Source organism: Sinocyclocheilus anshuiensis, unplaced genomic scaffold (assembly GCF_001515605.1).
Source record: "Sinocyclocheilus anshuiensis isolate Anshui unplaced genomic scaffold, SAMN03320099.WGS_v1.1 scaffold392, whole genome shotgun sequence".
NCBI lineage: Eukaryota > Metazoa > Chordata > Actinopteri > Cypriniformes > Cyprinidae > Sinocyclocheilus > Sinocyclocheilus anshuiensis.
Window position 1 is genome coordinate 3,978,462 of NW_015557091.1, and position 11,832 is coordinate 3,990,293.

Below are 11,832 nucleotides of genomic sequence, written 5' to 3' on the forward strand. Positions count from 1 at the left end.
ACTAAAGAGAAACTGCCAGAGCAAGATTTCAAATACTGCCATTTTAAAGCTAAAAAGCTTAATGGAGTTCTCATTTGCCTTCGATGTTTCTCCTCAAACTCTTCAGAAGAAATAAAATGCGTTACATACATTAAGAGCAGCTATATACAGTAATATTTTTGGTAAGTTTTGTTCAGGTGTCAGCTGTTGGCAGTGGGAAGGCCGCTGTCATACATCACCTTGACCAGTTACTGAAGCCTGTCCAAGTTCCTGGTTACTCTTGTGTCTCTCGTGTGTAATTATAGCATTGTGTGTGAACATGACCATGTCAAAGCGTTCAGAAGAGACCACGAGACAAACGTGTGCCAACATGCAGCTCACGGAAAATAAACAGAAGACTAAAAGATACAGTTATTAGCTTCTTTTGACTATTATGCTTCCTAAATTTTACTCAATATTGGTAGTTCACCCAAAAAATTTTTATTCTGTCATTTAGTCACCCTCATGTCATTATAAACTCATGACTTCAGAAGACGAGATCCACAAGTAATGCGGAATAATGTTATGATCACTACATGATTTTATTGGATATGATTTTATTTATATGGAATAAAAGCAGTTCAGAAATGCATCATATAGATTTTTGTGTTCCAAGAAAGTGGGAAAATAAAGGGGATTGTAACAATTTTTTTAATAAATGTTTAATTTTATTTTTTGGGTGAACTATTCCCAAATCTCTGTTTTATTAAATATGAAATAATAATAATAATAATAATGAAAATTCAAATACACGTGTATTAGATATAATACATGTCTGTTTCCAGATTTTACATATTTAAACACGTTATATATCTCGAATTTGAGGTAGAAACAGGCCTCTTTAGATGTTGTAAACAGCTAAATCTAAAAGTTTAGTTTTCAGTTCTCTCTGTTATGGAAACTCATTTCTACTTACAAATTTAAAAAAAAATGTAATTGTAACTTTATATCTTACAATTTTGAGTTGGCTTTGCTCTCTCTCTCTCACACTGTTGCACACAATCTGCTGAAGGGATGAAGAGTTCTCACACCATCAAAACAAGCCATTTCTATTGTTTGCTGCAGTGAACACAGGGCTGGAACAGAGAAAATTACACTTTGTTTCGCTTCTGCATTACGCTTTCACAAAAAGTGTGCTTTAGAGATGTTAGAGGTGGCTTGTGAGTGGCACTGATATTAGGTGATGGTAATGGAAAACAATAACCAGGAATAATTATGGACTTCCATGACTCATTGGTCCTGGGCTATAGAGTCATTCTCTATCAGATGAGAGGTATGGTGAGCTGCAGGAACATTCACAGGGAATCTGTTTGCATTGGACGCTCCATTCATTTGACTGCCTACTAGGAACTGATGTTGTTTTACTATAGTGAAGAGCTTCTATTGTCCTGCCTGTTGCCATCACATCAGAAACAATTCAGCACCAACCAATATAAAGAATACAACACACTAACTGCTGCTTTGTAAAAAGTCTCTGTTAGTCCTTTCTGTGGAAATCGAGTTTCATTTTTGACTTCGTTGTGGTTTAATTCAGTTAGCAAATCTCCAATATCCATCCAAGTTATATATAAAAATTTGATATAATTGTATATAGCAATATATAGCAACATGAATTTATGGATAATATTATGGATTTCATTAATGTATATTTTAAAATAAATATATATTATTGTAATTATATTTACTTTACTGAAATAGAAATGTAATTTATAAATAATATAAATTGAAAATAGAATAAAAGTTACATTTCTAATAAATATATTGATGAATATGAATTATGAATATATTATATAATATATATATATATAATTCTGTTCTTTTATGCATTTAATTAAAAAAAATGTCCACAGAAAAGGCGAGAAGCGGGATCTATGCTGCGCTTGGGAGTGTTCTGACACGGATGGCGGAATCAGCGGTAAGCAATCGAACAAATTCATATTCAGTCAGGGAATCTTTGCAAGTAATGGCTTACACTGTAATGAATCTAGTTGGAAAGAGTAAACTGCTGCCAAAGAAAAATCGATACACTCTCTGAAATGGCTCTAATGCCACATCAGAGTCCTGAGTGACAGTCCCACTGCGTTCCCTTAAACATGGTTTAGTTCAAGCAGCAGTAGAGGAGATAATGGACGATGCTGGCGTTTTCCTGTGAGCGACCTGCATCTAATTACACAGTTGCTTTCACCTGCTGCTATGGGAAATGCCTTGTGGGGATCTGGAGGCATCCATTATGTGCGGCGCAAACATTTGTCTGCTACTGGGTCTAGCTTGCTACCCAGCATGCCTCAATCACCTCGCAGTGTGTATGGGGACTGAAAGGCGCAACTTCCTGCCAATCACTCAGCATGTAGAGGTTTCTCTGCACATGGAGACATGAGGCCAGATGCTTAATTTGCAAATGTTTTTCTGTTTTGACTGGTTATTATGTTTGTTTGAGCTTTTAACTATTGTTTTGACTGGAGGGTGAAAATGTGTTGCTAAAGCAGTTTTTGAAAAGCCAATAACCAGGCTTGGAGTAATGGGATACTTGGCACACATTTATATAATCAAGATACAAAATGTATGCAACTTCATCAACATACATTAAACTACTTAAAACTGTGATTCAGCTCAGTTAGCAGATCTCTGAAATTGTATTTTATTACCCAAATGTTGCTTTTTAGTAGCTCAGGAGACTTTTTTTTAATAAGTATCAACTTTGAATATAGCGTAATGATTTAGTGTTGGAGGAATTTGAGATATATATATATATATATATATATATATATATAAAAGACAAGAATATACAGTATATGATAAATGCATCACAATATGCAATCACATTACCAATAAATAACATTTATAAAATTTATGAAAGTAATAACATTGCTAACACGAAGTTCAGCTCTAAAATACCCTAAGCAGTCTAGATTGGTCTGATTTACTGGTTTTAGAGGGCACTTGTCATCTTGAGGCCAGCTGTGTATAGCCACAGTATTTTTTACAGCATTACACCTGCTCTCTGTTCCACTTGTCCATATTTAAAAAAAAATTAACTTAGCGTGTCATTTTTTCTGAGCAACTTCTAAGCAGCCTCATGTTGGAGCTCAACAAGGGCACCGAGTGAGTCAAGACCACCACTGACTGTTAGATACGCAAATGACACTTCACTCACAACAGCACTCTGGTACTGAGTCATATGTGCTCAAACAATATAGAATTATTGCAACTGATACAATTACCAACCCAACTCACCGCAATGGTCCTTTATTGCTTTGACATTTTCTCTGTCAAAGATAAAAAGGAATAATTCACTCAAAGATGAAAATTTGCTGAATATTTACTCCAATTTGGAGAAATTTAGCATTAATATATAGCACTTGCTCACCAATGGATCTTCTGCAGTGAATGGGTGCCATCAGAATGAGAGGCCAAACAGCTGATAAAAACATCATAATAACATCCACACGACTCCAGTCCATCAATTAATATCTTAAGCAAAAAACTCCATCAAGATGTTTTAAATTTAAACCATCACTTCTGGGAAAAATACCAGTTCATAATCCATAATAATGCTTCCTCCAGTGAAAAAGGCCTTCACTTGTTGTCTTCTCACATCAAAATCCACCAACTTATTTTAGAAGTGTTTTGCTTTGTAACAGTGCTTGATTTGTGCATATTTCTCTCCTGATTCAGACTTCAGACTTTTTCACTGGAGAAAGCAATATTATGGACAGAGGACTTGCATTTTAGCCAGAAGCAATGGTTTGATGTTCAAAATGTTAATGATTAATTTGTCTATTACAAACACGCAACTTTTTTACTGCACAAAATGTTAATTCTTGTAGTGTGGATTATTGAAATGTTTCTATCAGTTGTTTGGACTCTCATACTGATGGCACCCATTCACTGCAGAGGATCCTTTGATGAGCAAGTGATGTACAGTAATGCTAAATTTCTCTAAATCAGTTCAGATGAAGAAATAAACTCAACTACATCATCTACAATTTTCATTTTTGGGTGAACTATTTCTTTAATTGTAACATCGGGCCTTGTTCACTAATAATTTCACACATATTGCATAGGTGCACAGAAAATGTTCTCACACTGAATCTCTTAAGGGATTCACAACAGCCACATGTACACAGAAATGTGTTCTTGTCATCATTTATCGTTGATGAATCTGGATTATTGTAAATGAGGGCAGGTGTCTCTGCAACTAGTAATTTGCATAAAACACTCCCAGGGCATGTCCATATAAGGGCTTTCCATGCAAACTCAATTCTCAAAAAAACATAGGCCTTAAATGACTACATGAGTTCACCATTTGCAAACTGCATAAGCCTGTACAGGCTACTTTTTTTCCCATGTAATTTTTTCAGAAATAATGAATAGTATTATTTTACTTAACCGTATTTCTGTCATGACAAGTTTCGGAGAGTTTAGCATAATATACATGGCAATGTTAATGTGTTTGGTCTTGGCAGAGAGCAAGCACCTAGATTGCTACAGTCAATACATCCACAGACAAGCTGCTGTGAGCATGTAAGAAATAGTGCTGCTGCGCATATAACATATATGAAATAACTCCCATAAATAACATGAATTTATCCCCATAGCAAATTTATACAGGTGGAGCTGGGGAAGGTGGAGGGTTTCTGATGCGTGCTGCAACTGCTACAGCAAGCACTAGCTGAGTATTTGAATGTTGAGCAGCAAGCTCATTGGCTGCTGATGCAACTAAAGCCAATCAGCTGTGCCACGTGAATAATTATGTAATTATATCAGATTGAGTTAGAACCTATTTGGCCTGCGCCACAGGTTGATGACAGAACTTTGTATTTATTTGATCATTTCTTACAAACAAAAAAATTGCTTAAATTCTAAGGTTACTCTTGGTGATTTTAGCATATATGTGCACTTTTTGCACTTCACTTATTAATCAATCATCATTTTTCTGTGAAAACATTCTAAGTTGTTGAGGAACATCAGAGCTTAGAATAGTGCATATCTTGGATATTTTCCCCAAACTCCAGTATTTGGCATCTTCTCAAAATGCTGAAAAATAACAGAAAACTACTCATACTGCATATTATGCAGAGGTCTCACAGGAGCAAATATCAGCCAGATGTTGTTTACTCTGAACCTAGCTTGAGACCAGTGAAGACAAAAAAACAAACAAATGTAATATTCTGCATTATTTATTGGGCATGCCAACCTTGGACGCTTTACTTAGATGTTCTTGCTTTTATTGAAAGCACAAGATTCTTTCTGGATCACTTTCATTCACAAGTCATTCCGGATAACATTATCATCAGGTTTAACTTGTGGAGTTCATGGAGCTTGAGTGATGTTGTCATTAAAGCAAAATAAGGACAAAAATACTAAGATATTCTAAAATTCATTAATATAGAAACATTTCAGCATGGTATTACATTACAGCAATACGTAATATTAATCTGTATTAAATAGGTAAATAATGGAAAATTCACTAGTCGTCTCAGAATTTGGTCCCCAGTATCTCTCTCTCTGCTCTCCTGAGGTTAGATGTTGAAGACATTTGCATTTAAACTCTCCACCACTCACCTTCTCTGGAGCAAACAGTGAGTCATAGCGAGTCCCACAGCGTCAGTGTAGCTTTCTGAAAGATAGCCATAGAGTTGGACATCGATTAGAGCCAGGCCACGCTGGGCTCAGACCTGACATTTAAAAACCGGACCTGTGATTAATCATCATCCTAACAGGGCTTAGACTTCAGAGCATTTGCAATGAAGCCCCATGGACAAGAAAGAGGGAGGGTTTAACATCTGTGATATAGACATAACCTTGTTAAACAGTCTAAATAGGAATGTTTATATTTACCCAAATATCCTGTGAGGATATATACTTGCTCCCAAAGCAGACATTAGATCTTCTCAGCATATTCTAATGCAGGTGTAGAATCAATATGATGCAGTTTAGCTCCAGCCCTAAATCAGGGTTTATAGAATTACTTCACAATTACTGGCAGGTGTGTTGCAGCAGGTAATGGCTCATCAGAATAGCCTTTCCAGTTATTCTTTTCTATGATTGTTAGCAACAATAATAAATAGCACAAACATTGCTAGTGTAGTTAACTGCGTCTATATTGGGGTAGCAGTGAAGAATAGCAATAACGCTTTCCAGAAAACACTTCCTATTTTGCTGACACCGAATTGTGACCAAACTACATTTCCCATCATTCTCTGTGGTAGCTTAAGAATGATAATGGTGCTTTAAAGTCATCCTGGGAAGTTAATATTTACAAGCTATGAAGTCAAATGCTTTCAAATCACTTTGGTCAGAGCAAGATGCAAGGTTTTTTAACTCTGCTTCTGCGAAATAAATAAACCGTAAGGTGTCATTTTTATGTTTTTAATCAATTTATGAATGTGCTGTAAACTGAATCATTACATATTTAATTGTAATTGTACAATATTATCATATATGCAATTTAGCTAGTTTTATTGTAAATGAAAAAATTTCATACATTTCAACATATTTCCTGCCAACTACAAATGCTGCATCCATTGTGTCAGACGTTTATTTTTTTCACTGACTGAAAACAGAATTTTCCACTCATAATTTTGATATTGTGGTGGCATTCAACTCATAAACATGATATTTCCAACATGACTTGAATACATCATATAATACATGAAGCATCAACTGATGTGCGTCTTCATTATGTTGTAGTACTGCTAAAATTGTTCCTCTCAAGAAAGACAGTGAGGGAATGATGAGGGAAATATACACAATATTGAAAGAAAGAAAGAGGGAAATATAAACTATTGTCCAGATAATACATTTTATTCCCAATAAAATCACTTGAACAAGCACAGAAACCTCATAGAACTAAAAAAACAAAAAACACAAGCATTTTCATCATTGATAATAATAAGAAATGTTTCTTGAGCAGCAAATCAGTATATTAGAATGATTTCTGAAGGATCATGTGACACTGAAGACTGGAGTAATGATGCTGAAAATTCAGCTTTAACATCAAAGAAATGAATGACATTTTAAACTGTAATAATATTTCACAATATTACTGTTTTTACTGCTTTTTTTAGCAGATGAAAATGCATTTCACCGATACCAGGAGGCCAAACAGAAGGTTAGGCACAAGTGCAGTTACTTGGATGAGAGGAACATCATTTTGTCTCCTCATTTATTTGCTCAGCCCAGGTCATGCGTATCTAGAACAAATGATGCATCAGATGAAGCAAACTCAAGATGGAAAGCATCCCAAATCAGTAGCGTCCCCACTAAATCTGCCAACCCAGACGTGATCATTACCACTGAAAGACCAAGTGCACCAGACCCTAGCTGTGTACCCATAAATCCCAGAGTATCCAGTGATTCAATTACCCAGATACAAAGTACTGTCAGTGAGAACTCACTGCAAGTACATATTGTAGAGGTGAGTGGGATTCTGCCAATGATAGAGTGGATTCCGGAATCATCTCATGAGGAAATGACAGAGGAAACCACATCTTGGAGGTGTGTGGGATTTATCTCTGCGAACCATGAAACAAGGAGTCCTGAAGCTCTTTGGAAAAAGGCATCTGGACGAAAAATCGAATGGTGCAATGAGCGCCTGTCTAAGACGGCCCACCTCGGGTCATCATCGCCCGCCAATGGCCTGCCGGCCGCAGTCAGACCCAGAGTGGTGATCTGGAGACTGGCACGAGTAAGAGGTTACAGAGGGACAAGCAGCCATAGGAGACAGAAGCTCAAACCATTGGTGAATCACAAAGACCTGCACAATAGCTACTACAGTCGGTCAACACTACACAATCGCTATGGATGTCTCTGTAGCCCTTTCCAGCCACGCCTGAGACACAGTCCAGGGGGAGACCAGCGAGACCTTGACAGGAAACAGCAAGGACAGCCGAGAGAGTTTTCAGATGCAATTGGGGTAAGATTGATGTTCTCAAATGACAGACTTTTTGGTCTAAAAGCCAAACTCTTCCATTTAGCTGCTTTTGAGATTCCCGCATTTGTTTTCTGTCCACTTCTTTCTCAGTGACATCAGTTGATCGATGTTCTGACTTGAACTTCTCGCCTTTAAAGCACAAAAGCCAATTTTTACAAGCATGTGAATTGAATGAGAATCAAAACAATACGTAACACAATAATGCTTCTCGCTGGGAAACCTGCAGTGATTGATTGTTTTACAAGGATATCGACCTGTTTCCTGGTAAACAGAAATGAATGGTTTTGTTACACAATCAGCCTCTGTCTGATTCCAGATGAATGCTGGGACACGGACTGGTAGCTATTGTTAGCAGCAAAGTATTACAGGAGCAATTTAGACTTCATCGTTTTTTTGAGTGCATGCTAAGCACTTCTGTAGTAATGTGTAAAAGTATGTCAGCGCATTACAATGCATAAGGCCGACAATGAAAATTCAATGCATCTTTTGTTGAACTGAATTAAATATAAAATTAGATCAAATTGAATACAAAAATCTTTTAATTTCTTGTAAAAAATCAACCAAATATGCCAATAACTGAGTGGAACCTACTTTGTATAACCATTACAAATGATCTTTTTAAAAGTAATTACACAATTGGTATAGAAAAGTGAAGTTAGTTTGGAGAAAATCTACATGCCATAAGTTTAGATTTCATGATATAAACAAGCAAATCATTGTCAAGGCAAATATGTACACCCCTGTGTACATTTCAACATTTTTAAAAAATGAGTCCAGTTCACATTTCAGCTCAAAAATCAAAAGAAAAAATATCTATTAGGAATTTTCATTGTGACATTATTTACAGGTCAATTAAGCTCATTTTACTACATGTTTACATTTATGCATTTGGCAAATGCATTACAGTAATGAGAATTTGGAGGGTAAAAGATACTTAATTCAAACAAATTTTAAGGCTCCTTTTGGGGTGAAGTGTGACCTTGGTATCTCTTGACAGATTTTCCAAACTAGTTACTCTAGGCAGAAGCTAGTGATTGTTTCTGCAGCTTGGAATTTCTAGAACAGTCACAAAAAGCGCGCGCGCACACACACACACACACAGAGAGAGAGAGAGAGATCTTTTGAGAGAGGGAATCTCAAAGCAGGAGAACATGTTTCCCTTCGGAAAAGAATCAATCCTTGTGATGTGGGGAGGGAGGAATGAGAAATAGAGACTTTCCACTTTGACCCTGTTGAGTGACAGTTATAAATGTGAGCTGGTCGAATCGCTCCATCTTTTCTGATTGCTTGTTTGTCCGTTTGTTGCTCCTCAGGACATCAGGTGTCAGTTAGGATGCCTGAAGAACGCCGAATCCCCTCCAACTCTGCACCACGTCACTTTCTCTCATATTTTACAGGTTCTCCAGAGCAAACCAGCCAATTTTCCACAGGTCAGGGGCCAGAGATGCCACAGGGATCTTTAAATGCGTTCAATATAAAACGTCCTTCCTTTTATAGTCCATACACATCAGTGAAGTGCTTGTCAAAGAAAACACCACAGGCTTCAGAATATATTTTTTTTATTCAAACTTTAAATTTCATCGTCTCTACAGTGTAAAAGGTCATGAATTCAAAGCCCTAAAAGGACTCAAAGAGATGGATTCACATCAATTTGGTAGGAAATCCATCTATCGTATCCAAATAAACCATTTCGTAATGATTTTCGAGGTGGGATGGCAGAAGAAAATATAGGAATCAGAAGTTAAAAAAGCTTTTGAGGTCGAAAGAACATCTTTTAACAACCAAAATGTCTGTGCAAGCTATAAAACAGAACATAAAATAAATATAAGCACGATTAAAAAACATCCATTTGGTACACAGTAAACCAGAGTGATACTACAGCTAAGATTCAAAGAATATCAATGATAAATACAGTACAATATGTACTTACAGTATGCCATCATACACCCACAAACCCCCAGCCACACATACATGTACAGCACAAACATAAGAAAATAAACATCGATAATCTCTGACAAAAATTATAGTCATGTGCATTTACACTGTACACACCATGTTAGTTTTCACTGTAATACTGCTGCAGGCGCTGATCGCTTTCATTTTTAATTTTTATGCATGTTTTTTTTTTTCTTTCTGCATTATAAAATGCAGCTATCCCAGACTTCTGTGATTAGTGCTTAAGCAATAATATACCATTTATCACACCAATATATTATATATGTCTATATATATATATAGCAATAAAAAATATACATACCACTTGAGGGGAAGCCAAATGGGAATTTTCTCATGATATGAAGAATCACATTATTGCTCTTCAGGATTGGTCACATCAGCAGGACATTGTACTATACAAGGGGAACCATATATTTTATGACGCACCAAAAGGCTAAAACCTCTAAAAGAATATTCTGGGTTATTTTTGTATAGGACCTCCAGGCAGAGAAAATTACAATTTTTTTCTTGAAGAATATTATCATGCTAACAGATGAGACTATGATATGACCTTGTGGATAAAATACACTACCATTCAAAGGTTTGAGGTCAATAAGATTTTTTAATGTTTTTTCTTTCTCTTATGTTCTCTAGGGCTGAATTTATTTGATGAAAAATACAGTAAAACTGTAATAATTGTCAAAATTGTATTACTATTTAAAATAACCGTTTCCTATTTCAATATATTTGAAACCATAATTTATTTCTGTGATGCAAAGCTGAATTTTCAGCATCATTACTCCAGACTTCAGTGTCACATGATCCTTCTGAAATCATTCTAATATGCCGATTTGCTTCTTTAAGAAACATTTCTTAATTGTTGTGATGCAGTCCTTTTTTACAGGATTCTTCGATGAATAGAAAGTTAATAAATAGCACTTATTTGAAATAGTATTCTTTTGGATCATTATAAATGTCTTTACTGTCACTTTTAATCAATTAAATGTATCCTTGCTGAATAAAAGTATTCAAAAAAAAAATTTCAAATTTTACTGACCCCAAAATTTTGAATGGTATTGTCATTACGCTAAAGACACAACCCAGAATATTTCTTTAAATGGCACCACGACATGACTGAAACACAGGGCCGGATATCTGAAATATAAATTAGCGCAGCAACTGCATCTTAATGTAGGAGACTAATTTATATCCACAATATTACACATGAGGTATCACGGTTTGTTTTTAATGATCACAGGAGGAGAGGTGGCTTTCTGACTCATTATCTCTTTAACATTATCAATATCAATCCTCAATGAAAGATGTGCTGGCCATTAAAACAAATGTTGCGAAACAAATGTCCATGTGAGTGCCATTATGTTGAACACTGGTTAGATGGATGTGTCTGATGGACTGACTCATTATTCTAGTTAGATGGCTGGTGATTGTCTTAGCAGATGATCTGTCTTTCACAGCTGGGTGATTTCTACTCAAACTCTAACACAGCTTCACTGTGAAAGCCCATTGGCCATTGGGAGAAATTGAGACCTGGCTCATGAATTATCTAACCAATGGATCTGGAACTGCTTTTTTTGCTGTCAGTACAGTAGGTGAGTACTTGAGTTTATCCGAGCTTTGGTATTTTTTTTTTATGTGAGCTTTCAACAGGTATTTTTAGCTTATTTTCTGCCTTATTTTTTTGGACACAGTGTATTTATGTATGTGTGGAAGCCCAATTCTGCCTCAGAGTAAAAAAATAAAAGAAATAACTCAAGAATAGTCAATATTTGAGATATAAATCACATTGTGAGACATAAAATCCAACTTAAGAGTCATATTGTGACTCTCACAATACTCATATTGTGAGCTAAAATTACAGTTATGAGAAATAAAGTCACAGTTGTAATATAGAAAGTCACAATTGTGAGATATAATGTTGCAAT

At 35.8% G+C, this 11,832-nt stretch overlaps 1 protein-coding gene across 1 annotated transcript; it reads left to right on the forward strand.

Moving 5' to 3' along the window:
• Positions 1–298: 298 nt before the first annotated feature.
• On the forward strand, positions 299–10,549 carry LOC107677155 (uncharacterized). The gene is made up of 5 exons (XM_016471940.1): positions 299–389; positions 1,874–1,930; positions 7,092–7,936; positions 9,268–9,384; positions 10,544–10,549. The coding sequence occupies exons 1-5, from the start codon at positions 299–301 to the stop codon at positions 10,547–10,549; spliced, it is 1,116 nt and encodes a 371-aa protein (XP_016327426.1).
• Positions 10,550–11,832: the final 1,283 nt, after the last annotated feature.

Coding starts and splice junctions, on each gene's coding strand:
- LOC107677155 (XM_016471940.1), top strand. CDS start 299: ATGACCATGTCAAAGCGTTCAGAAGAGACCACGAGACAAACGTGTGCC. Junction 390..1,873: donor ACAGAAGACTAAAAGATACA/GTTATTAGCTTC, acceptor TCCACAGAAAAG/GCGAGAAGCGGGATCTATGC. Junction 7,937..9,267: donor AGTTTTCAGATGCAATTGGG/GTAAGATTGATG, acceptor GTTGCTCCTCAG/GACATCAGGTGTCAGTTAGG.